This window comes from Haemaphysalis longicornis, unplaced genomic scaffold (assembly GCF_048455015.1).
Source record: "Haemaphysalis longicornis isolate Haplotype H1 unplaced genomic scaffold, Haemaphysalis longicornis Haplotype H1 scaffold_14, whole genome shotgun sequence".
Lineage (NCBI taxonomy): Eukaryota > Metazoa > Arthropoda > Arachnida > Ixodida > Ixodidae > Haemaphysalis > Haemaphysalis longicornis.
In genome coordinates, this window is record NW_027526245.1 from 28,680,929 (window position 1) to 28,708,388 (window position 27,460).

Here is a 27,460-nt window from a genome sequence, read left to right on the forward strand (position 1 = left end):
AATTGACACCGCGCTTTTAAAATCGTGGGCTTTCGTCCACCACCCGATTGGGGTGGCCGGACTCTGAATTTCTCGGCGAGCGTAGCTGTGCTTTCGGAATTGAACTGCTTTTCGAATAAAGGTTCTTGGGTAGCTGCTCTTGGCGAGTTCCTTGACTATCGTTTGTTTTTCATTTCTTTAAATGCGCACGCCATTACTTGTACTTGTGCCTCTATTCTCTGGCGTTAAAGGCCGACTGGACGAATTTCGGAGGGGGGGGGGGGGGGGGAAGGGAGGGGGCCCCCTTGCCCGCACCCCCCTGCCTAAGTGTCTGGGATGGAGTGCATTCAGAAGGCATTCTCAGATAATGACTGGCAGCCTACCATTGTCCCTGGATAAGAGTCTTCTTTGGTGGGGTTTTTTGGCGCAAGGGCATCTAAGGCCAAGAGCGCCAACCCTGGATAAGAGTGTGTTGAGCGACGAGTGCCAAAAAGCAAAACTCAAGGCGTAAGAAAACTGTTTATTGGCGATCGTCCCCTGCCAGATTCGATGCACGAGCTCTCGTCCCTTTTATTACTCCCTCGTCGTCTTCGTCGTCGGAGGAGGCGGCTGGTCGAGGGATTGAACACACTCCGGGCCCCGGCAAAGGTGTTAAGTAGCGGCAAGTTCAAATGTGCAGAATCTCTGGATAGCTCTGGTGGTGACAAGACCATCCTGCACCTTGATTTTGCACGAGCGGATACGGCCGTCCACGCTTCTGTAGACTTCTAGTATCCGAGCCAGCTTCTACATTTGACGAGGCGTTTTCTCAGTATAGACGAGCACGATGTCCCCCCTGTTAAATTCCGTTGCAGTCCTTCGGCCTGTAAAATGGGCTGATCGCAACTGAAGGAGGCACTCCTTCTGCCATCTTGTCCAGAAGTTTTTCGTGAGTCGCTTTCTATACTGTTGCCTTCGGAGAGCGTCTGTGCGAGTTGAAGTGGTGGCGGCATTCCGTGCCCCATGCGGTAGAGCTGTAAACCTTCGTCCGTTCAGGAGGTCGGCGGCCGTTAACGCACACGGTTCACTTATGTCCGACTCGATGAATGTTAATGGTGTAGAATTGATCACAGCTTGGACTTCGGTAAGAACTGTTGCTAGTTGTTGGAATGTGAGAAGAGCTTTACCCAGAATTTTTTGCAGTGTCTTAACAGTTCTCACTAGACGCTCCCACCACCCGCCCTACCAAAGGGCGTCAGGCGCGATGAACCTCCAAGCAACTTCGGCGCTGCTGATGTGCCCAGCGACGCCGTCTTGTAGGAAAATCCTGTGAAGTCGCTTGACGTCAGATGTTTTCCTGAATGTCTTGGCATTATCTGAATAAATGACTCGAGGTAGGCCCCTCCGTGATAAGAAACGCCGGAAACACATCAGGAATGCCTCTGAGGTAATCGAACTGACCAGTTCCAGATGCACTGCTCGTGATGTAGTACATGTGAAAGAGCTATGTAGCTCTTGGGGTTGTTAGAGGACCGTATGTAGAGTGGCCCTGCGAAGTCCAATCCCACAGCTTCGAAAGGATTAGTCGATGACAAGCTGTGACCAGGAAGAGGGGCAGCGGGAGCCTGGCCTGGCCGTGTTCGGAACCGCTTGCACAGGTAGCAGCCATGGATGACTTGCTTGACTAGGGATCGAGCTCTGTGAATCCAGTAACGTTTTCTCAGTTGAGTTAACGTGTCGCTCACGCCACCATGCATAACTTGATGGTGGGATCTTACTACAATGAGTTCCTACAAATGGTGGTATGGTGGTAGAATGATTGGGTGTTTCACTTCTTCTGGAACAGGTAGTCGTGACAGACGACCTCCAACTCGAAGTCGACCATCGGAATCCAGAAAAGGATTGAGTTCAGTGATTGGTGATGAGCCGTCTAAAGCGGTGTCATTTGAAAGGCAGTCGACCTCTGTTTTATATGCTTGATATTGAACCAGCTTGACCCAGTACTTTTCGGCCCGTATCATTTCTTCAGCTGTCACTGGGCCCCTGGTTATTTCGAGGCGTCGGCAGTGGTTTATGAAGCGGAAGACCCTCGCCGTGACTCTAAGCAGCAAAGGAAGCTTCCTGAATCGAGCAATATCAAGAAGTGGTTCCAGTGCTTCAGATTCAGTAACGAGTGCGATTTGGACGGTTACCGCTTCTGCCTCCAAGGGTTCCCATTCAGTGGTACAGTCGACAGCTAGCGATGGCCAAACATATTTATCCGTTAACCATGCAGGGCCATGCCAACAAGCTTGGGTTGATATTTTCTCAATGAATGCACTACGAGTTAACAGGTCTACCGGATGGTCTTTTCCAGGACAATACCTCCACTTGGTTGAATCTTTTTCTTCTTTGATTTCTCTAACCCTGTCCGCGACGAATGGCTTCCACTTGACCGACGCACTCTTTATCCAAGTCAATGTGATCGTAGAGTCTGTCCAGAACCTGTAGTCTATTTTGAATCTCGCAAGAGCCTTGGCCACGTATGTAAGAAGTCTTGCTCCAACCAGTGCTACTAAAAGCTCTAGTCGAGGGAGGGTTACTTTCTTGATCGGAGCTACGCGTGATTTTGAAATTAGCTAATGTCCTTGTCTTGAGTGATTGGTGACGATGCAGACAACAGCTCCGTATGCTGACGGGCTTGCATCGCAGAACATATGTGTATCTAATTCTTCTGGTAGGGCGAAGGTTCCACCAACAAACCTAGGAACGGTGACAATGTTGATTTTCAGTAATTGACGCACACATTCGTCCCCTCCAAGCGATGCCGCGTGACCAAAGCTTCTGAAAGAGCATCCTTGCCGCTATGGTGAAAGGGCCAACAAATCCAAGTGGGTCAAAAATACGCGAAGCCGAATGCAAGACAAAACGTTTTGTGTTTGCTCTTGATTTCAAAAAGTCCATCAGGTTAGTCAGAACAAAACTGAACGTATCCTTCGCGGGATCCGAAGTGATTCCTAGGACCTTTATCGTGGATTCTTGAAGAACAACCATTTCCTTGCTCGCCGCCATTTGTTCTTGCTGCAGAAACTCCCTGACTTGGTCCGAGTTTGTCGTCAACGTCCTCAGTGTCATTCCGGCCGCCTCCATAATTTCTTGCGCTTCAATGCAAACGTTGATGACATCCTGTTCTGTGGCGGCACCAGCGACCAGGTCATCGACGTAGAATGACTCGCTGAGCAATTTGGCCGTTTCAGCTTTTCCTCCAACTGTATTCTTTAAGTGGTGAAGGATTGTTGCGCTAAGAAGGAATGGGCTACATGTTGCTCCGAACAGAACTCTCGTCATTAGCCATTCCTGGAGCTCATCCTCAACGTACTATAAGCTAATTTCTTCTTTACACCAGAGAAATCGGAATGCACCCCTGTCATCTTTTTTTGATAGATATCTGAAGGAAGGCTTTTTCTATGTCACCCATGATGGCGATGGGGTGAGTCCGGAGCCGGAGAATTTTTCCTATTTCTTGGTACAAATTGTCGCCTTTTTCAAGGCATTCATTGAGAGACTTATACCCTCTGGCGTGTGACGACGTGTCGAACACGATCCTTACTTTTGTGGTAAGGGCCTGCTCTCTAATGACTTCTCTGTGAGGCATGTAGTCGAGTTTCTCTGGGTTTGACGGAGGGGTTTCTACTACTTCAGCGTGTCCTGATTCGAGGTACTCTCTGATCGTCTTGTCATACATTTCCAGCAGCACCTCATTCTTGGACAGCCTGCATAAGAGTCGTTGCAGTCTTGTGGTGGCAACCTGCTTGTTGTTAGAGAGCTCGAAGCCGTCCTTCCAGGGTAGAGCAACCTCGTACCGCCCATTTAGGAAACGAGTGGTCTTTTAGAAGCGCTGAATGGTTGTGCTTTGCTGGAAGCATTCGTAGATCGATTCCAATATACCCATGCCCTCAAGCTCCCAAAATGAGCGGACAATCTCGTCTGACTCTACTGCATGTGTTCTTAGCACGTAAACTATCATGCGTGAGGTTTTGCTGGTTGTTGCTAAAGCAGTTGTGGTACCCTGGAAGGTCCATCCAAACTTGGAATTCATTCCGATTAGGCTTTTGTTTTCTTCAAATGTCGAGACTTCTCCAGTTAGCCCTGTCCACATCTGGTCTGAGTCTGAACCGATTAGCACGCTCATGCCACCTGTAGTTACGACGGTCGGCTGCATCAGTTTATCGGCGGCCATGTTTTTCCCGGACTATATAAAGGTCACCACAAAGGATGACTCGATGCAAGTCGCCTCAATGTCGTGGCAGATGTGGGGTATCACAATTGCCCGCAACAGACCTTCACTGCCCGTGAACTGGCTACGTAGCGGGATTTTTACAACACGACGTTTTGTAGGTGGTTGGGTCCTCACGTTAGCGAGCGTATCCAGTGCAATCGTGGTGAAACCAATGCTCCGCGGCCGAAGATGCGCACATAGTTCCTCCGTCACAAAGGTGCGCTGGCTGCCGCCGTCAAAAACTCCTCTGACATATCTGCAGGCATCGTCACTAACTGCCCAGGCTCGAAAGGTTTGAAGGACAGATCTCCGCTGTTCATCGACCACTTGTTTGCCCCCTTGAAAGGACGCGCACACCGTCGCACTTGCATCGGGTCCCCCGGTATCTCGTTGTGCTTGTGAACGGTTTCTGTGGGGTGCACACATACTCGAAGCATGACGGCCACGGCCAGCGCACTTGCCACATGACGCTTTCCGACGGCAATCTCGGGCTCGGTGCCCTTTCATTGTGCAGCGGAAACATGTCATTCCCTTGGCCAGAAGTTGCTTCTTTTGCTGCAAAGAAATATCTGCCCTGCAGATTTCGGTCAGGTGTTGCGTCGACTTACAAAAAGCACAGCTCTCGGCAGTCTTGTTGAAGTGGTTGTGCAATACGGACGATGTCGCCTTCTGATCACGGAAATGGAAGCCCTTGCCTTCGATGTGACCTTGTATATGCTGCTGGCCCTTGGTGCTCTTAAAATTGCTGCTTCCCAGCTCCATGCCAAGAAACGTCAACAGGCGGTCCAGGTCAGTCTCTTCGTGAGAGGCGTCTGTACGTTGGGTAGATGCTTGAGCGGCAGACGAGCGGTACTAGACGACAATGTCATGGGGTAGAGCCCGCAAAAGGATGTCGCAGAGCATCGATAAGAACGATGACTTCTTTACACCCAGAGTCTCGATTGCTCGTATATTGACGAGCACATAATCGTAGATCTTGTGAAACCCCACTGTGTCGCTGGATGTCTTGACGGGATTTAGCTTGCGCAGTCTGGCGAAGTACTCTTGCTCAAGACGCGTCTTGTCACCAAAGCGTTTTGTTAGTATTCCGATAGCATTCTTGTAGCTAGCTTCTGTCATTGGTAAACCACTGACACCTGAGGCAGCCTCTCCCTTCAAAAAGAGTCGAAGATAATTGAATTTCTCGGAGACAGTAAGACCACTGTCTTGGTTGATCATCTGATCAAACTGCTCCCAGAATTCGTTCCACTTGTTCAAATACCCGTAGAAGGGAGCGATGGTCAGCTTCGGAAGGCTTGCTCCTTTTCTCTGTGGAGCGAAGACTTGAGCAATCGGGTTCTCAGCAGCCGCTGAAATGACTGTCGCAGACTGTGACAAACGAGCGAAGGATGGGTGTCGCGTGGTCTTGATACTCAATCACGCTGTTGTACTCAGCCTGGAACACGTCGTCCTCGATATAGCTTTCGAGCTCATTGTTGATCTTGTTAAGTTCGCGGTTGTTCGTTTTAAGCCTTTCGTATAACATCCCCCCTCACTAAGAGGCTCACTAAGAGGGTTCAACTTAAATTGAGAACGACTCAGCGGGCAATGGAGCGTAAAATAGGTGTAACATTAAGGGACAAGAAGAGAGCGGAGTGGGTCAGGGAGCAAACTGGTATTAAAGACATATTAGTAGAAATTAAGAAGAAATGGACGTGGGCAGGGCATGTAATGCGAAGGCAAGATAACCGCTGGTCATTAAGGGTAACAGAGTGGATCCCTAGAGAAGGCAAGCGTTGCAAGGGGCGGCAGAAAGTTAGATGGGTGGATGAGATCAAGAAGTTTGCGGGGATAAATTGGTCACAGTTGGCACAGGACCGAGGTAATTGGAGAAAAATGGGAGAGGCCTTTGCCCTGCAGTGGGCGAAGATAGGCTGGTGATGATGATGGTGATGATAACGACATCAGTTGGTCTACCGAAGCGCAAATGACCATCAGAATGGCACTTGCCTCGTTGATGAGCTTGGTATTCTGCGCCCGCCTCGATGCTCGCTTGCCCTTGAGTTTCTCCATGATGTTCGGCCTTTCGGTACCAAGAAATGGAGAGCCACAAATGCCGAAAAGTAAAACTCAAGGCGTAAGAAAACTGTTTATTGGCGATGCGGCTAGCTTCCGAACTGTCCCTTGCCAGATTCGATGCACGAGCTCTCGCCCCTTTTTCTACTGCCTCTTCGTCTTCGTGGTCGGATGAGGCAGTGGGTCGAGGGACTGAACAAGTGTATGACAGCTGCATATTACCGGTGCTCACCTACGGGGCAGAAACATGGGTTCAAGTAAAATTGAGGACGACTCAGCAAACAATCCAACGGAAGACGTTAGGTGTAACGTTAAGAGAAAAGAAGATAGGGGAGTGGTTCAGAAAACAAACGCTTGTTAAGAACGTTTGAGTACAAATTAAAAATAAGTGGGTGTGGGCAAGGCTTGTAATGCGAAGGCAAGGCAATCATTGGCCATTAAAAGTAAGAGAGTGGACTCCTAGAGAAGGCAAGCGTACCGGGGGGCGGCAGGAATGGGCAAATGAGGCCAGTGAGTTTGCGGGGATAAATTGGTCGCAGTTAGCCCAGGACCGGGATAATTGGAGATCCATAGCAGAGACCTTTTCCTGCAGTGGGCGTAGATAGGCTAATGATAATGATGATGACGATGATTACACATAGGGCCCAATCTTATGGTATGATGGTGCACTTCTTCAGAATCTTAATGATTGCGACCTTGCACTCGGAGATTAGGGAACTTATTGCAGAGTTACGCAAAAAGAGACCGGAAGTTGAAAGGCCGCATGAAATCCTGCTAGTTCAAGTCCGTAAATGTTAAGCGGGACACCATGAATCATGTTTGCTCTGAGTGAACCAGCATCTTCCATTTGGAAAATAGTTCGTCCAAGCCTGCTCAAACGAAGCTTGCGTGCTCCCTGTCTCATGTGGCCATTACGTTTTTGCAGAGGCCATTGTGGAGGCCATGGACATTTTCTGCACAACAAGACGCGTTTAGACAGGCTGTACCATTCCGCCGAGAATGGAGGATAACCCTAGAAAAAGTGAGGAAATTATCGGGAGGAAGGTGAAAATGGGGGTTTAAAGCTTCATTAGCTACACGCAAACGGCTGATCAAACGGCATCCCGATATGCGTAGCACTCGGTGTATACACTCTCATAGTATGGCATACTAAGTCCACGTGATGTGAACCTGTCCCGGCTTTGACAGGACAGATGCTACTCTACCGGGAAAGAGATGCACAAAGGCAAATAATTGATCTGGCCCTTTCAGCCACCGCGTCACAAGGGATCCCGGCGGATTGTCAGAAGGTACATTGGGGTCCAGAGAAAAGCTGCTACCCCCGTTATCTACCTGACAGATGCAAATAGTCACTTCTTTCTCTCTTCACCTTTCCGCACAGTCTACACACTGCGTGCAGCCATTTCACGTCCTCTTTTATTCCTGCTCTACTGTAGTTCGGTCCACCGCTTTCGATTTCTCTTGCGGCAGTGTCAGTGCTAACAAATGTGCGCGCGCTGATTTTTCGTAAGGAAATCCTCCTGTGTACGCGCAAAAAGCACATCAGACGTGTTCTACCCGAAATAAATTCAGTTATTGAATATATTGTGTAATTAAAGACGATAGCACTCCTAAACACTACAAGTAGATGGCTTCCCTTCAATACCATTGTAGCAAAAAGTAGGCCGTTCGAAGAATAAAAAAGGGCCGAAAAATCCTACGAGCCACCATCAGTAGCCGGGATTCTCCACAAAGAACATGCCGAATGATTGACACCGCCTTAAGAAAAACTAAGCCGGCTGCAAAGCTGAACAGTCGTAAGGCTTCACTAAGGCTTCAGTACCTGTCGAGGGATTAACATCGCCTTCAAAACTTAAGACGGCTGCCACGGTGAACAGTATTATTGAAAAAATACACGATTGAAACATGTCCTATCGCATCAGCAGGTTGTTGCACATGGCCGCCCGAAGTCAAAAAGAAGTTAAAAATTGTAAAAGTAGCAAGTAAAGTGGTAGATTCTTCGACTTGACCCTCGCAGTGCTTGCTGTCTGCGGTTGGCACGTTTGGGTCACCAAAACTTGATTAGGTGCGCAATGTGGTAAATACCGCCATCTTGAAAATCGCAAACATTTCACACCAATGTCCGTGTCCCTGAGGATAAATGTTGATTTTTCTATGGCTTGCTGTGATGTGGTATTATTCCCGTATTTGACTAACCAAGGGCGTGGAAGGAGGCTCTGACACTTCATGTAGCCAGCTACGTCCGCATGCTGAACTGTAGAGCCATGACATCGTCTAGAGGTTTTAGAGAGGCCGCAGGCAGTGGACACGCGTCACACGAATAAAGGTTAACAGTATATCGCTTCTACAGCTAATGCAACCTTGCATAAGACGTTTACATATTCGGATAATGGTTCTCGTTTCCGAGGAAAGAATCTGTTTTAGCTTATAGGTTTTATGCCGTAAGTTGTTCATGTAAATCAGAAATAATCGACCATTGCAACAGGTATTCTGTTCAATAATTCCATCACAAGTTTTTACACGTCAGCAGCAGTTCGCACGAATCGACTCATCACGGATTATACCTTATATTTTGACAGGAAGGACATACTGTTCAGGAATAGCATAGCATAAGTGCCTTCAGAAGGCGGTGGCGCTGCCATGAGCACGTTCTAATGTGAGGTAATTGCGACGTGTTGTGCTTTCCTAATTGAGCAGTCCCACGACCTTTTACAGTAGCCCAATTGAGCCCCGTTCATGACGTTGGAGCCTGATTACAAGGTGTTGTTTGAACCATTACCTTAATTGACTTCTGTCCATTTGCCTAAATTTCGTGCAAAGAAATGTGCAAGTACAAAAGGACAACGTATTGCTTTTTTCCTGCAGTCTACCGAGATAATGATGAAAGCTTCGGAACATGGATGACAGGCGCTACCATCACGACTATGACCACCGACTTTACCACCGACTTTACCACCGACTTTACCGAAGACTTCACCGACGACATTACCAGCGACTCTACCGATACTATAACAGACGAACCTACCACTGCCCCGAAAATTTCCACCGGAACCAAGGGTACGAGACAGAAAACACTTTTTTGTAGTGTGACATTCTTGTAGACAAAGTCCAGGTCTGGAATCTTAGTGTTTGTTAATTCGCATTCGTGAACAGATTGTACTAAATTGGAGGTTCTCAGTACTGTCATGACCTTTCCGCACTCAACGTTTTTCGTTTACCAAGTGAGCAGTGCCTATTACAAACGCCTGCTAGGAATAGCAGCTTGACGCAAACTCTGAAGGTTGCATTAGGTGCCGAGTCGACATCGAGAGTGCCGGGGCACCTATTACAGCCCCTAGATTTCAGGATGACGACAGGTAGTTTGCCACATTTAGTTCCCCTTCCATAATTCACTCTCTCGGGCATCATCACTCCGGCAGGCAGTCTGAGATATAGCACTTATGTAGCACGCGAATTAGCCTGGTGACGTTCAACTTGACTCTGACAGCCAACCACACACGAATAAGCGCTCTCCATTGAAAGGGAATATTGTCGGCTCAAAGTAAAGAGCAGATCTTAAGCCTTGTGCAAACGGCTCTGCGTCAAAAGCCCATCGCCACGAGTTAGGCAAGCTTGAACGGCGATGAAGCCCAATCACCAGGGAGCGCATCCAAACCTCCGCAACAGCGGCGCCCTCTGCGTCGCAGTAGAAAGTTACCCCTCAACGTCGCTAGGCTGCATGTAAGACAGAATGCGCCGAGAGGCCCCAAGTAAATCGTCCAGCTGGTGGGAGATGATAGCAGAACCCATGGGTTCCTGACCACTGTCTGAAGGGACGAGGTCACTGCCACTACAAAGCAGTGACTCCATCTTATGTTTTTTGGGCTTGATAGTCATCCTGATAACTCACGTCGTTTTCAGGTTTTGCGCCTGCTGTGATAGAGCTTCCAAATGCAAACTCACTCGGCCATGATTTCCTGACAGCGGCGTTTCATTTGCCTGAAAATCCCATTTCGGTAACTTGCTTCAAGCGCAAAGGGCACTGCTTTAGCACATTGTGCTATTCCGATTATTTTCCCTTTAGCGAGTCAGCAATATGTCACAGCGCACCTAAAGCGCGTTTCCAGCAAGCACGTGGACTGACCTCCAACAAGGGACGCTAGCGCCGCACTCGCCATGACTGGCCTTTAGCACGGGGCGGTTTTGGTTTCCGCCATAGGCTGCCATAGTGCTCCGCGAAGTGCGGAGTCAGAAATTGTGAAAGCCACGGGGAAAAACTATGCCGTAGTCGGATGTATCATGTGCGATTGGGACGTCCAGGAGTGGGACGAATCGCCATGCAATTCTCGCTGGCCTCAACTTCACAAAGACTGTCCTTGTGGGCGGCCTTTCGCAATGCACCATTTTCCATAGGGTGAGCGCGACACGGAGAACCGGCTGCGCTGCATCTTCACTTTCCAACGAATGAATTTTGTCCCAGGAACATCGACCAGGCTTACTTCCTCAGAGGGTAACGGAAGGATGCCGGCAAACGTAGTGTAGTACGCACCAATCTGCCTTGTCACGCTTGTTCTAAAGCATGCCTCCTGTTGTGTTTACGCGTGGCGTGCGTGTTTTGGCGGCGAAACGAGTTAGCCTGAATGTTTAAGCCGATCAGCGTGGTGTCGCCCAGATTGTCTTGTAGTTTTTGCTAGCGCATATCAGCTTTTGCACGCAGCGGAATATCTAGCCCCGCGTCACTTAAAGTGCACCAAACGCCTTTCATCGCACCACCAGCGTGTCAGGAGTGCGGCAGTTTGGAGCTGCCGCTAACGTATCCTCCTTAAAGACTCGAGACGAGCGCGGAAACATGGCATCAGTAAGCATTACACGTGCCTTGTCGTACTGCACACATTGTGCGCATTGGCGCAACCAGAGCAAAGCCGTACCGGCAGTTGCGTTGCGGCGGAGGCTGGAGCTTCGACTTTATTTCCTTCCGTACATGCTTACGTTATAAGTGGGTCAACCAACGCTTCAAAACCGCTCTCTTACATCAGGGGTCGGCTCCCTTGCGAAGGGGTGTGTCCAGTTGCACGACGCCGACACGGCGAGAGAAGGACGGCGAATCGGAGTGGGGGCTTTTCTAAAGCGAAACTTTAGTGCCCTCACTGACGCCATTGTACGCCAGTACGCCCTGCAGGATAACCGCGGTTCTCTGATTATGACGATGAATGTTCGTGGGTAGGTGAAAGAGAAAAACACTGCCCGTGGACACAATCGAACCTGGGGCCGTCACGTTATGAAGCTGGGTCTATCCGACTGTTCCATTTTGACATGGTCGTAGTGAACGCCAGGCATGAGGAGCCGATTTGCTGCATACATCCCAAAGCAAAACGTTAGGCCTACGGAATGTACACCTGTGGTGTGGGCATACTAGAACAATGGTGCGTACCTTCACAGTAGCATATACTCGCAGAGCGCGATTGTCCAACCAAAGAATCCAGCACGAGAAAGCTTCGCGTTCAACTGTCGTCGTCGTTAGACGGAGGGGTGCAATCGCTTTGAGCGGTGAGTTCGTCGAATTAACTGCCTACTCTGCTAATCTACAAATCGATGTACTCGCAGTGTGATTTGGGTATAGTCGCAGCGAGCGACGAAAAATTGCGACAGATTCAAAAAATGTCCGCACTGCTGATCCAGCGTAATAATAGAAAAAAAGGTTCGAGAGCCGCAGCTCGCAATACTGAACATAATACGCCTACATCAACGTGTAGATGCCGTTCATAAAATCTTCCGCTGCAGGACGTGACAGAAAGCTGCGTTGGATAAAATAATCCACGCAATGCCAAAAAAAAAAAAAGGCGACATTATTTTCGTGGTCGTAAAGAAAATGCTCTCTCATTTCTCCCCCACGGAATGGGTAACCTTCAATACACGAAAAGTATTACCTGATAAATACCAATCGCAGGAAACACACTGGGAGTTTGAAACTGAATCCCTTGTCTTCAGCCATCCTGGGCGTTTCGCGTTACGCCGGTGGGGAAATCGTTGGCACGTATGGCGGAAATCTTCGATCTGTTAAGTCTGAACCACCAAAAAAATGTGCACTGCGTATTCTTACCCTCCAGGCCATGTACCGTGATCTTCCAGTGGCGACATGTTAAAAAACAATTTACACCTGTCTTCCACGCACGGAATTGCAACGATATTTTTACGAGGCGAGGATGTGGTAGAGAAAATGTATTTAAAATGTTGCCCCTATTTACACGAGAAAAGGTTGCGCTGCCGCTAACATTCAGAATGCCCCACAAAAACCTCATCGTCTTCCTCTAGCAACACTCGTCGCTGAACGTCCTGTCCTTGGTTGTGCAGCAATCCCTCATAACTACATCGTTCGTCGTCTAGTAGTGTGCCCCGTGGCAATATACCCCGGCGGAACGAGCGCCGTCGCGGTGCTACGGCGAATTCATGAGAGACGCTCGTTGCGGCTTCAGCCGGACAACGCGGACAATGTCCGTAGGAGATGCACGACTCGACGTGGGTGGAGAAAAGGGGGAGATCTCATACGTGACCTCGGTCACTTGACGCAGTACGCTATACGGGCCAAAGTAGCGGGGCAGCAGTTTTTTTAGAAAGCCCGACTTTGCGGGTAGGTGTGCAGAGAAGGACAAGGGATCCCGGTGTGAAGTGGGCCACGCGGTGTTTCCGGCCGTAAATCGTCTTCTGAACAGCTTGCGAGGAATAAAGTCGGTGGCGGGCTATCTGCCGCGCATGCTAAGCGCGATCAATGGCTTCGCGGGCGTACTCCGACAGCCGTAGCGGTAGGTCGCCGACGTAGGGAGGAGTGTGTCCAATGGTAGACTAGGATGACGGCCATATAGAAGGTAGAATTGTGGATATCTGGCGGTATCATGCCAGGATAAATAAGCGAAAGTCGCATAAGGCAGCATGACGTCGCAGTTGCGATAAACTGCAGAAATGTAACAAGAGAGCATATCGGTCAGGGTGCGATTCGAGCGTTCCATAAGGCTGTTAGTTTGGGGGTGATATACTGTAGATAGCTCTTGTTTAGCAGAACATGAGCGAAGGATGTCGTGAATTACATTATTTAAGAGGAAGTAGCGTCCGCGGTCAGTGATCAACTGCCGAGGCGCCCCATGCTGGAGAATAATACCTCGAAGCAGAAAATGGGCTACATCGGTAGCATAGCTGGTCGGAAAAGCCCGCGTGATTGCGTAGCGCGTGGCGTAATCGGTCGCGACAGCAATCCACTTGTTTCCCGATGAGGACAAGGTAAAAGGGCCAAGCAGGTCCAGACTTCGCGGAAGAATGGTTCTGCCGGGATGTCAAGAGGCTGGAGCCAGGGTGTCGAACCGGAACCGGAACCGAACCGAAAACCTCACCCGAACCCGAATTTTTGCCCGGAACCGGAACTGAACCGGAACCGCATTCTTTCCGCCATTTTGGAACTGAACGAACCGGAACGAATCAAAGTAACAGTTCTAAATCGGTTCCGGGGACTCAAAAATGTGATTTCTAGTTTTCCATTTCGGTACCCTACCTTGCGTCTGAAGATATTTTGCCACTACCCAGACAGCACCACGAAATATTTTGCATAGCCTGCAATTCCCAAGGCCCATCATGTTCTCTTCTCATTATTGCCCTGAATTTAATATAAAGTTCTCCGTATATACTATCAGTTAGCGTTAGGTACTGCCCATCTCTCCCAATTATCTTTTACAATCAGGACAAGTTAAGTTAGAACACATATTCCGGGCAAAATATCATAGAATATTCTTCATTGTTTTTATTTGCATGGTATTTAAAATCGTGTAATGTTTTCAATGTATTGTTAATTCGCATGCATCTCTGTCCGCTTGTGAAGGCCTTCAGGGACACCATCAGCAATAAATCTATATCTTCTACTTATTTTAGTTTGAGTGGGCAGTTATATGCGAACAGCACTGGAACACAAACACTCGCCGTTCTCAAAATTAACGGCACTTATTCTTGTATACAGTGCCGTTGTGTCCTTTTGTTACTGCTCATCGAGAACATGAGATATAAAAGAATGGGAATCCCATTTCCGCTTTAAAAGTATATTTGATAGCATTTTCATGTTACCTTGAATCTGCTCAACTTTAAACTTAAGATGCAGATGGAGTAAAGTCGATTAATGTGGGTTAGCGGGTAGACTGGGGTGAATTAGTTAGGTGAGTGAATCAGCTAATGTGAATTAGTGGGACTAGCGTCTTGATTAATTTGGATTATAGGAATTAGCGGGTCTGTTAAGGCGGACTAGACGGTCGGACCAAACATGATGTTTGGGGTCCTTGGAATTTGGAAATTTTGCAGCGTTCTCCTTCTCGACCAATCAGGAAAATTGTCACGCACAAAGTAGCCGCAAAGTTATGTGACGACCGCCTGGATGCTATAAAAGGTCTTTCTATATGCTCGTATTGCGCTATTATGTTGCTGCTATATACTAATTGCCTAATGCACATTTTATATTCGTCAAAGGGTTTTCAAAACGTGTGTGTATATGAGGGGAGACAGTAGGAAAGAAACTAAACTGAAAGAAAAAAAGGAGGAACGATCAACTGGTTTGATGCAAGAGACGCCCGATAGCATTCTTCAATACCTTCTCTTTCTTTGTGCTACCGTTGTGCAGCATCTCAACCCCCGAACACAGCCCCCTTCAAACTGAGGAAGCAGCGATAGCACGTGCGCTTAGCCAAAGCAGCACCAAAAGTCTCATAACAGACTCTTAGCAGGCCGGGCACAACTTTGTTAACGGTCGATTGCATGTTACACCACTTCCGATGATCAATCAGAGACCACCAACGATACCAGTCACTATTGTTGGGCACCAGCTCATACTGGCATCCCCGGCAAACAAGATCATCAACCTCGTGGCTCGAGATTTGACCCGCTTAGCCAGGGCTGATGAAGCCAGGCACGAGTGCATGCATCCTGCAGTCACAGACGAGGAAGTTACTCAGAACTATGACCTCTTCCGCAGAACCTAATCCTCCCCGCACAAATCGCTACCGATTTGCTACCGATTAACCTGCGGGCATACACCTTCCCACACACAACCAGACTTCGCCTGTTTGACGGGACACAACTCTCTAAATTTCGTTGCCTCTGTGGAGAGCCTGAGAACCTCATAGTAGGCGGCTGCGAGAGCCTGAGAACACATAGTAGGCGGCTGCGACAAGCGTACCGTAGATCCATCCAACCTCCATGTTTCCGTATAGATTTGGGAGACAGCCATGGCCAGCTCCAGCCTGGAAGGTCAGTTACTCTTGATGGAAACGGCTGTCGATTCGGCCCCCTCGAATGAGGACGCCTCTCTGCAACTTTGCCTCAATTTAATTAAACTCCATTTTCTCTCTTTCTCTACAAGTTATAATTACTGCTGCTTGGGACTTCACTTTGCCATCATATTTCCTAGAGCCCAATCGCTGTCACCGGTCACTGAAGGGCCATTAGCGAGTTCCTATATCCGGTGTTATCCCATCCAATGCAGCCCTATACACGCCGTCCAATGAGTTTTACAGCCGTTCTTTCTTTCTAACCACTATGTTAGCAGATAAAAGATGAGCAGAAGGAAATTGCTTTAAATGCCACCTGACACGCTTGGCAGCCGGAAATTGACGCCGACGCCGGACTTTTCTACTTCTAGCACTGCTAATGATTTCGTGTTGAAGCTAAAGCGCCGTTGAAACTTGGGGTAGATGAAAAGCGTAGCAGACCAACCGATTTATTTACAATGCAAATTCTTTTCGCCCCATTGTGCGAAAGTAGGGGTGCGTGCGTGCGTGCGTGCGTAACATTTGATGTATCCATGAAAAGATGGCGGACGCGTAGGCTCACCTGCCCGCCAAAGAGACCGGCCGCTTGCCAGTAAACTACCTGCCCGCCTGGCAGAACATTCTGGGGAGGATGCATCATTTGGGGACGAGGGGCGGCCCGTCACGAGACGCCCGGGGGGGGGGGGGGGGCAGGGGAGACGCAAAATTCCCCACATCGGCGACACTCAATGGTACCAAAAATGATTGCGGATGTACGGGTCATCTGCTTAGTAGGACGAGGCAAAAGGCAGCCTGCACGGAGGCTACCCATTGCCAGAATATTATGCTGAGGATGCACCGATGGGGGAGGCGCAGGAGGCACCGGGGCGCTGCCCGCTGGCCAGGAGGGTACATGTTTGCCTTCCAGAAGACTGTGGGAATTACGCATTATTTCCAGACGGTGTGCGGCCAGTCACCGGTCGGCGAAGGGAGTGGATAACAGGGCGGCACAGCGGTGGCTATGAAGGACCATGCGTTAGAGCGCAGCCCTTAAGCTCCCGTTGCTGTGGGTTCGCGTAGTTTATCAGTGTAGGCCTCGTTGTAACCGAGAGAACGAAGACGCCACCGAAGATAGAGCGAGCAGGAAAGCGGAGGACGAAAGTATGGCGAAAGTGGGAGGGGAGGGCGAAATTTCCAGACGCGCGAGACATGCTCTACGGCAGCAACTCCTTACGACAGAATATACCGCATGCGGTCGTGCATTCGTTGAGGACGCGATCACTTCCTAAGACACAGCACCTATGCGCCGACGCCGAGGAGACTACAGTTCACGGTGCACTCAAATTTCGCATTAGCGACTACCGTAATCGTCTGCCATATTTTTTGTTTCTTCAAGAAAACAACTATGGTGTATAAAACTGCAGCGGTAGGAGCCAAGAATAAAATAAAATTAAATCATGAAAATGAACGAACCTAAATTAATAAAGGTAAACTTGCGGTCATAAAGAGTAATGCTTTCATATTCATATATATAAGGAGCCTTAAGTGTCCCAACGAACCTTTTATTTCGCTTCAGTTATTGCTGCAGTCGTTGACCTACCTGTCACGATTTGCCCCCCATTCGTGAACGTGGGAGGATCGTAGTACCCTCCACCCGAGTGACGACCTGCAGCGTGCTGGTGGCGACTGACCGCGAGAGGCTGTGCTCTTCGGTGTTTATTCGCCAGCCGAGCACAATGGTTTCCACCGAGCCTGGCAGGGCCACCAAACTTAGCGGCCAACGAAGATTGTGAAGAGGTGGGGGGAAGGGGGGGTGCGCGCCACATACTCGTCACAATACCATTGAAAATCTTTTGCAGTAGCTTGTACAGTTAACGGAGCTCTTCAACACTCTAGATAAACTCGCCGCAGTGGCAAAGTGGCTATGGCGTTGCGCTTCTGAGCACACAGACGCGGATTAGATTCCCGGTCACGGCAGCCGCTTTTCTAATGGAAGCGAAAAGCGAAAACGTCCATGTGTACAAAATTTCGGCGCACGTAAAGATCTCCCGGTGGTCAAAATTAATCCGGAACCCTCCACTATATCCCGCCTCATCGTCGGCGTTGCATCGGCGCGTGAAACCTAAACATAAATAAATAAATAAATAAATAAATAAATAAATAAATAAATAAATAAAGAAAGAAACATAAATAAATAAATAAATATAAATAAATAAATAAATAAATAAATAAATAAGTAAAAAATTAACAATTTCGATAAATGCTTTCACTCTTCTTCGCATCTGGAAGCACCGCGAACACTATAGCTATTGCCAGCACAGAGCAACAGTGCGTGATTTGCTCGTCGCTGCGGATACACCTCCTGTTTCTGCTTCGCTTTTGTGGATTTTTTAAGTGGCTATCAAATGCGTTCTATTCTGCAACTTAAGGAAAGCCGGCAAACACCCGCTACACCGCTGTAATGACGTCATTCAGCGGTAGAAGAACGCCAAGAACGGAAAGAGAGAAAAAATTACCCCACCTTCCCTCGAGGGGAACCCTGAGGAGATGCGACGCATGTTGGGGGTTCACTTGGTGTTTCCGTTCGGTTGATTCTCTAATTGCGTGAAACGGGTGAGGAACGCGTATGACGTATTCTTTATTTTTTGGCCGGTGCTGGAACGACCGCCGCTATGACGCAACGTGACGCGGCTATGACGCAACCCAACCCAACACAATCCACTTTGCTCCAATCCAATCCAAATCCAAATCCAATCCAATCCAATCCAAGCCAAGCCAAGCCAAGCCAAGCCAATCGAATCCAATCCAATGCCCCTCGCGAGAGAGTGTTCGCTATCGGAGAGGAGAGGGGGTGAGCGGCGGAGAGCGCAGCTCGCGCGGCGAGGAGAATGGGGGAGGGGTGTGGATGGACAACAACGCCGTATAGAGGGACAAGGCGAGTGAATGAGATGCAGTCGCATCTGAAATGTTTTGAGCAAATTTCATAGTTATCTGACGAGGAGAGAGCAGTAATTTTTGGCTGAGGCACATTGGGACCCCATAATCTAAGGTGTTGGTTGACTACTTTCTGCAAGCACTCAATATTTAGAAAAAAGATAAAAAAGTGTTGTAGGGTCGCATTAGTTTGGCCAAGACAAAATATTTGGACAAAGAAACCTTCATTAGGACTTTGTTTTTATGCCGACTGGATAAGGAAAAGAAAAACGATGAAAAAAAAATAACAGAAAAACACGCCTGCTTTTTTTCTTCGAACCCCTTTGAACCCCTTTGAACTGCTTCGAACCGGTTCAAACCGGCACGGAATGGTGCTCTGGAACCGAACCCGAACCGAACCTGAAAGGATTGAACCTGAACCCGAACCGAACCCGAAAAAATTCCGGTTCGACACCCTGGCTGGAGCTGGCCAGCTAAAAGCGACGTTGGTGCTTCCCTGCATTGACACTGGTGGCAAGCTCTGGCGTAGCGGCGTACTGCACGGTATAGACCAGGTCAGAAGAAACGACGGCGGACTCGATCATAATTGCGAGAGATGCCGAGATGCCCAGCAGTCCGCATGTCGTTAAGCAGCTGGAGCACAGTGGATCACAGGTGCTGGGGAACAACTAGCAACAGCTCAGAACCGTCCGAACGGATATTGCGACGATATAGGATGTTGTTACGGAGCAGAAAAATTGCCGTTGAAGTGTGGGGTGAGGCCGAGTCAAGGTTCTCTAATATATCGTAGTGCCGGGTCATGACGCTGCTCTTCCTTAATGTGAAGAAGGCCAGATATAGTGCATAGAAAGCTGCACTGTCATCTTAATTGTCGTCCGGTGGATCTACAGGATGGCGGGACACGCAATCAGCGCCCTGATGCAAACGTCCAGATGTTTATTTTAAATCAAATGTATACTCCTGGAGCCGCAGTGCCCAGCGACCTAGTGTGGCTACGGGGTCCTTTAGCGTATAGAGCCAACACAGCGCGTGATGGCCTCTCACGACCGTAAACGAGCGGCCGTGCAGCTAAGGACGGAACTTGGTCACTGACCACACAAGAGCGAGGCATTATGTTTCAGTAATTGAGTAGTTGCGCTCTGGGGTGGAAATAAGGCGGCTGGCATAGGCGATAACATGCTCCAGTACACCTTGTCGTTGCTCCAAAACCACCCCGATACCTTAACCACTGGCATTCGTACCGACTTCTGTGGGAGCATGAGGATCAAAATAAGCCAGAAGTGGTGCTTTGGTGAGCGTGTAAATTAGGGTGGTAAAAGCTGCCATTTAATCAGAGACCCAGGAAAAATGGAGTTTTACTGCCAATCAGTATATGTCTAAACCCCCCAGTTTTCATTCCGGTGTCATTGATTTACTCGGCGCCGCTCCAGGGCTCCTCCTCGCCACCGCTGACACCTCTTTCACAACTATTTCTCCCTTCGCCTCCGCCGATGCCCCTTTGGCAAGTTGCACAGTGGGCAGCAAACGGCGGTAATGCAGTTATCATATCATTGAGAAAAATAAACAGAAGCACGGATGGGCGTAAAAAAACACTGAAAATTACTACACTCCCTGATATTAGGTTGTTCTCAGCGCGAGCTGTTCTTCTGGGTCACGGCGCATTTCTGCTGCGTCTCAGGAAGCGTTAAGGTGATCAGCCAACCTTCGCCGTCGTGCGCTACCCTGATTCTACCTCATTGTGCGCCACCGCCGCAGTGCAAATCGTGTTTGAACCTCCCATAGCCCCGCACAAGAGAGCAGCGAGCACATTGTGGCACATATCATGTTTGAACCTCCCGCGCAAACATCACGTGGTTCGGATTAGCGGAGGATGGAACAGCGCCTAGGGAAAATGCCAGGAGGATGGTGCTCCTTCGTGGCGACACATGAAACGTGGGAAAGAAAGGCAGTCAGAGAAATGACCCCGTAGCCGCACGTGTCATACTCCACTCCACCCTTCGCGAGACACTTCGGTCTGTTTTTTTTCGTCGCTGCTGCGTTCGCACACTCGGTTAGGCGGACATATACAGACGCAGCTCCCGCGAAGCCCAGGTAGCGGCTGCAAAAGAACTGCCCCCTAAAACGACCCAAAACCCGCCATCGCTGTTTCTACTCAAATTCACTTAGCCAAGTAGCTAGGAATCCCTCTCCGTAGAAAACAAACTTCCGCAGTTGGAACGCCGGCTTGAGCCCATATTTCTTTTTCGGTGTCTTTCAAGCCTAAGCATGCGCCATCACCGGTTGCCGGTACATGCATGCACAGTTTGCGTGTAGAAAAAGGGGGGCGTGCCCGCACAGCTAGGCTTCATGCCTCTACCGGTGAAATGCCGATTGTGCTGGTATTTAGATTTCGAAATGCGGTGAGCCGGCTGTCCTCCTCAATCGAGCCGTTCGTGTGTGGGTTGATGTGTTACACAGACAACTTACACACACAGTGAGATGCATACGAGGGGGAAGGACAACGGACAGTCGGATGTTTGTACGCGAGCTTAGAGCTCAAGGGCTTCCGGGTTTAAATCGGTGTGGGATGGATGCATGCCGTTCGTTTGGCGGACGAAGAGCAAGAAAGGAACCGTTCGCCCCAACAGAAGCGCGAATGCGTGCTAAAACAACGGAAAGCTGCTGGCCCCTCTGTTACCTCCTCAAGTTCTGGTCTTGGAGTAGCGGCAAATCCCTCCCGGATAAACAGCAAATTGCCCGCTGGGAACGCCGGCGTGAGCCCATATCACTTCTTTAGAGGGCTTTCAGGGTATATTTGCCACGGCGCCTGTGACTTCTAAGCACGCGCAAATGACCGGTTGCTGGTTTATGCGTGCGCAGGTTTGTAGTGGAGAATAGTGGGGGGGGGTGAAGGAGGGAGGACGTGAACACGCAGCTATAGGTTTCATGCCCGTACTGATCGATGTCCGTTGTGCTGGTTCAAGATTTAAACGCGGACGTTAAACGGTTCAATAGGACCGGTCCGGAGTTCTTAGTGGTAGAGCAGATTGGGTTTGTGTGTTAGGCTACATGCAGATTACCGACGCAAAAGCCGTATCGTGATCTATAGACGCAAAAAAACCGGCATGTCACGCAGTTCGTTTGGCTGAGACGTGAAACAACGTCATTCTTTAAAGTTATTACGACATTTCCGTCAACAGTTTGAAACTGGCCTTACACAAACAGTAACATGCTTACGACGCGGAAGGGATACAAGCAGTTCCATGTTTATCTGCAAGAACAAAGCCTGAATCTGTCCGAGGTTCTTTCAGCTAATTGTGTAAGAAACGTTCTCCATCGCAAAGTACAATAAACCTGTTTTATTTTGTGCACTCCGTGGAATGCGCCCAGCTTTACAGGTCATCCTTCCTCACAGAGTGGAAGGGCACTAATTTTTTCTTCAGCAGGCCGGTAAGGAGTCGGGAAATAAGTCCTTGATAAAGTGGCGGAAGTATGAACAAAGTCTTAGAAAGCTTCTAACGTCTTTGGTTTAGCGCGGTGCCGGGAAGTTCTCGACTGCGCGTACGTTATCTGGGTCGTTTGAACTTCCCTGGGCTCGATGAGGTGCCCCAGCATTGCGATTTGTCTACGGCCAAAATGACATTTTGAGCAATTCAGCTGGAGATCCGCCCGTCGGAAAAGTTCCTGAATCTCAGAAAGGTGCTCTAGATGATAGTAAACGAAGGCAAGAAAACGATGGCGTCGTCCAAGTAACAGAGGCATGTGGACCACTTAAAGCACTGGAGTAGTGAGTCCATCATGGGTTCAAATGTTGCTGGAGCGTTGCAGCCGCCAAACGGAATCACATTGAACTGATAAAGACCACCAGGAGTTATGAAGGCGGTCTTCTCACGGTCCATTTCAACCAAGCCAATTTGCCAATATGCCGACCGGAGGTCCATGGATGAAAAATACTTGGCTCCGTAGAGGTCGTCAACGGCGTCGTCTATCCGCGGAAGGGGATAAATGCCCTTCTTCGTGACGGCATTAAGACGTCCATAGTCCACACAAAACCGTCATGTGCCATCTTTTTTTTTTTGGCTAGCACTCCCCTGCCTCACAACCACCGACGCCCGCATATGGCGGCGCCTACAAACACAGACGTACCACAATCACACTCGCCTTCACTATGTCTCCCCCACCCTCTACCCATTCAACAGCCCATACTGCAACTCTCCCAACACCACCAGCCACCTAGTTTGGACATGTCCGTCCAATCCCCCCTCCATACCCCCCTCTCCCACTCTCGTGAGCTTTGGGAGCGCGCGCTGCGCTGCAGCCATCTCGAAGAACAGGAAGCCCTGATTCTCCGGTCGAAGACTGCAGCCACAGCCCGCGGCCTGCCGGAATAGGATGGCCACCCGGTGATCCAAGTTTAACCACTCTTTTCTTAATAAACGTTTTCAACAACAACAACCCCACTGGTGAAGCCCATGGGCTGCAGGAAGGCTCAATATCCTTTGCCAGCATCTTATCCACTTGGAGTATTCGCCTCTCAGCGCGGGAAACTATTACGGGAGTTTGTGAATGGGGCTTCCGCTCCCGGTATTAATTCGATGCGTGACCGACGAAACTTTACAGAAAGGGCGATCTTTGAGATCGAAAATGTCCCAACAGGAAGCCAGCAGGCGGTGGAGCTCATCGGAGCAGGAAGAAGAAGATCGGGAGCCAACATCGTTGAGTATGCGTCGGTCGGGGTAGGTGCGCAAGCAAAGTTAATGGCGGGGTTTTTTGGGTATCGGCAGTTAAAAAAGAAAGGTTGTACTCTCCTAAAGGGGAAAGAACACCAAGAGGGATGCCTTTGGGGAGTGAGTGCACAGAAAAGCTGAAATGTAGAAACAAACGGAAGAGATGCTACGCTTTGCTTGATTCTGACAACTGTGTGTGGTAGTTTCACACTGCGCTCTAGTGCAACGGCTGTGGTTGGCGAGACGACGTGGTTGGCGAGACGACGTCCGGTACAGGGAAGAGATGAACAGCGCGACATAAGTGCATGCTTGAGGCGGTAAACGAACATCTTCGAGACAGCACAGATGCCGCAAGGGTTCTGTACGGTGTCTGGTGCCACTGGAAGGTCGAGGTGGACGAGGCCGAGCGAAGAATCGATGAGCACTGAATGATCCGACGAAAAATCTTGGCCTAGAAGAAGGTCATGGGTGCAGTGGTCTAAAACGGCGAACAGGACGGACGGTTGTGTCATGGCCAGCGATGGTGACGTGCGCGGTGCACATACCAGCAACCGCCGGGGTTCCTCCATCAGCGACCCGGAGACACCAAGTGGCTGGCGTCAAAACGTTTCGCAGGCGGCACCGAAGCTTCGCACTCCTGACCGATACTTCCGCCCCTGTGTCAATGAGTGCACTCACGTCGACACCATACGCTTTAACGTCCAACAAGTTTTTTTCGGCTGGCAGTGCTGTTAGAGGATTTTCAGGTCGGTCGGAAAATGCAGCGGCGACTCCGGGGGCTGCATCCTCTACTTTTTCTGGGAGGGTCTCGAGTAGCTGGCCGGCGGGGTCGTCGAGGAAAAGCGGCGAGGAGAATGGGACTGGCGACGCTGCGGCGATGAGGAACCACGAGACCAGCAATTGCCGGCGGAATCGGCGGTGTTCGGCTGGGGTAACGGCGGGAGTAGAGGCGTCGAGGAGGGTGGTCAGGGTACCGGTAGAAGTTGTTCCGGCAGGGCGGAAATGAACGGCTCTGGCAGTATCGAGCGACGTGGCCTACACGTATGCAGTTGAAACAGATCGGCCTGTCGTCAGGAGTCAGCTTATCATCTGTGAGACGGCTCTGGAAACGTGGCGGCATACTGTCGCGTCAAGAAGTGCTGACGGGACGGCCATTACGAACACATGGGTGACTCACGGAGCAAATTGCCGGCACCCCTAGGTTCAGCAGCTATTTGCTCACAACTGCCTGTATGAGAGTTACCCGCACCACCCAGGAGTTATTTGCTTCGTGCGGGAAGCAAGTTGAGGCCATGGCCTCAATCTCACGACTTACGAGTCTCGTGATATTTTCCGGGGCCGTTCCGGTGGAATAGCCGTGCCCTGCTGGCGGCTGGAGGTTATCTTCGCAGGAAGATGTCGCGGCCGTGTTAGGGAGCCGAGTGAATTTTTGAGCGATTCGGCAGCTTTTCGCCTGCTCAAAACGACGACATTAGGCAATAAGGGTATCAACTTTATCACAGTTCTTGAATACCAGCCGGTTAAAAGCATCGTCGACTATGCCTCTTAGCACGTTGCACAGTTTTTCTTCCGAATATCAGTCGGTCGACTTTGTAGCAAAGGGGACAGCACGTTCTGAATATAAGTAACGTACGACTCAGTGGGGATTTGCACGCGGGAGGTAAGGTCATTTTTGGCTACCAGCTGCCTATTCTGGGGCCGTCCGAACAAAGCTTTAAGCTATTTACAAATGTCTCAACTGGTGAGGCGGGCCTCACCAGTCCTTGGCCGTACCTTTAAGGTAGAGGTTCACGTTGGCGAGCATGAGTGTGGGGTCCCAGCAGTTGTGGCTACTGACGGGCTCGTACATAAGGATCCACGCTTCCACGTCGCCGTCATCCGTGCACTGAATTTATCGGGTTCGCGCATGTGGGTAAGGATGATGGTCTGGCCTGGCGCGGCCTGGGTAGGCTGTCATGGTGACGCTTGTCACCGATTTTTCCTTGCGAAGGGAAGTGTGCCAGACGTGGCGTCCGCTCCGCAGCTCCGTCTTCGCAGAAGGCCCTGCAGCTCCACCACAAGATGTTACGAGACGACGATGCGGTAGACAAAAATGTATTTAAAATATTCAGCCTATTTACACGAGGAAAAGCTGTGGTGCCGCTAACATTGTTAGCGGCAGCATTGTTAGCAGCCCCACAAAAAGTCCTCGTATTCCTCTACCAATACCCGTCTCTGAACGTCCTGTTTTTGGTTGTGCATCAATCCCTCAGAACTACTTCGTCTAGTAGTTTGCCCCGTGGCAATATGTAAGCAAGTATTTCCTACACGCAACGCACACTGCATATCCCCCATGTTCGCTGGTCAGGAATACACGAACATGCTAAAAATCGAAGGAACTTTGCTTCTAAAGGACAATTGGAGTAAGTATTTGCACAGTTAACAAGACATTTCTTGCGCACTCCACAAAGTCACTGTAACACCAGCGTTGTCTGCATGGCTAGGCGCTGCTTAGTTCGCAAACAACCACGGGACGGCACAGCAGTCTTGTTGCCCGAGCCATTTTGGGGGCAAGGAATGCTCGGATGCGGTCTTCCCGAGTAACGACCCGCAAACAGCAGCGTCCTTACCACCCTTCCCACGAGGAAGGGTTGTAAGGACGCTAATGACTGATGCGATGGACACGTGGGACAAAACGTCAAGCTGGTGTTAAAGCGGTCAGTAACCTAAGGCCACGCTTGGGCCTGGTACACATATTAGGAGCTGTTTTCTGCATGAAGTTAAAATGATCGTGATCAGGGCCTGTTATGTTACCCTCACGACGACTTCAAGGGGAGAGCCTGTTAGAAACGTGAAAAACAGCGCGAATTAGCGGGACGCAGAGTAGAAGACACACACGCGGCACTGTCAGCGTCGTCTTTGTCTTCTACTCTGCGTGGCGTTAATTCGCGCTGCTTTCCACGTTTTTAACATGCACCAACCAACCCCCTTGCTTTCCGTTGTAAGAGACAACCTGAGTGGCGATGCTTTAAGTCACACACATCCGATGACTACCCATGTGGGAGAAAGGAGCCATAAATCAAAATACAAGGGCAGTATATTCGCATTATACTGGGGTCACTAATAATATGCACACGCCATCCGTCTTTTTTCTTCTGTCTATGATCGGATCTCTTCGGCTTGGTTGTTTCGCTACGTCCGACACAAATTTAACAACCCACGAGGCGTGCACTTCATGGACGCGCCGGTTGCAGGCGCATTGGAGCAATTCAGCACGTTTGACCCTACTTGCGGCACTAATTTCACCTTCATTCTTACTCCGCCATCAAGGCATAACCTTGAACCCGTGGAGCACGCCCGAGGCCATCCTCGCTCGGTGCTTCAAGTTGTCAGCAGGCAGATTTCTAATCCATCGAAGAGCAGTATTTCGCGTAGCAGAGGTGATGGAGGAGGTCCTGGAAGGGCAGAACACGTCTTTGTGGTAATTCTGTTCGGCATCAAACTCAAAACCTCGGTGTGACGTCTTTTTGTACACAAGCACAAACGGGCTGACCAGTGCGGTTTTAGAAGTTAGTATGGATTCGTCGGTGAACAAGTCTTCCACTTGTGCCGGAATATCTCCGGACCCGTGTGAAGATGCCTGGCCTTTAGCGGGAATCGGTGTCTATCTTTGGTGATGCTGCAGTGTGTGGCAGGGAGAGGCTCGAGTTACGAAGGAGTCAACGAAAAAATGTCTGCAGCTTGCTGAGCTAACCATGAAGAAGAGGAAGCTGTAATGATAATACTTTTTGTCCAAAGCCTGCTTTTGTCTACCGTTGTGATCCCGCTTCCCGCCTTTTCCGTTTCGATCGGGTCGCTCTTCCTCCATCTTCCAGTGAAGCAGCTCACCGGGCAACCTCCTGGCGGTGGTGAGACGCCACTTTGCCACTACGGCTCAGAACCTCCACCCCAGCGCAACACTCATAGGAGACATTATGGCCTCCCTCTCCCACTTAGCTAATCTGGGACACTGCGGCGAAGAGAGTATACGCGAAGCCTCCGGAGGCGGATAGCGGGTCACGTGATGAGTCGCTGACAGTACCACGCAGCGGTGGTCCAAAGAATGAATGAATGAATGAATGAATGAATGAATGAATGAATGAATGAATTCTTTATTTCCACTTATGTACAGATATTTTCGTATAAAGTGGTGGGGACAAGGCAAAAAGCTGGACTAGACAGCTTGAATAGCCCTTGGCCCCATCGGGTACAAAGCAAAGACAAGGTGATCAGCACTTCAGACAACAAGTAAACGAGACAAAAAAATCAACAAAAGC

General features: G+C 49.7%; 1 protein-coding gene across 1 annotated transcript in view; it reads left to right on the plus strand.

Moving 5' to 3' along the window:
- Positions 1 to 9,142: 9,142 nt before the first annotated feature.
- LOC144165018 (uncharacterized) overlaps positions 9,143 to 27,460 on the plus strand; it is a 34,630-nt gene continuing 16,312 nt past the window's right edge. Inside the window, exon 1 of the mRNA XM_077695188.1 lies at positions 9,143 to 9,328. Coding sequence (XP_077551314.1) covers positions 9,168 to 9,328 — 161 coding nt within the window. The 5' untranslated portion in view covers positions 9,143 to 9,167. The remainder of the gene's footprint in view (positions 9,329 to 27,460) is intronic.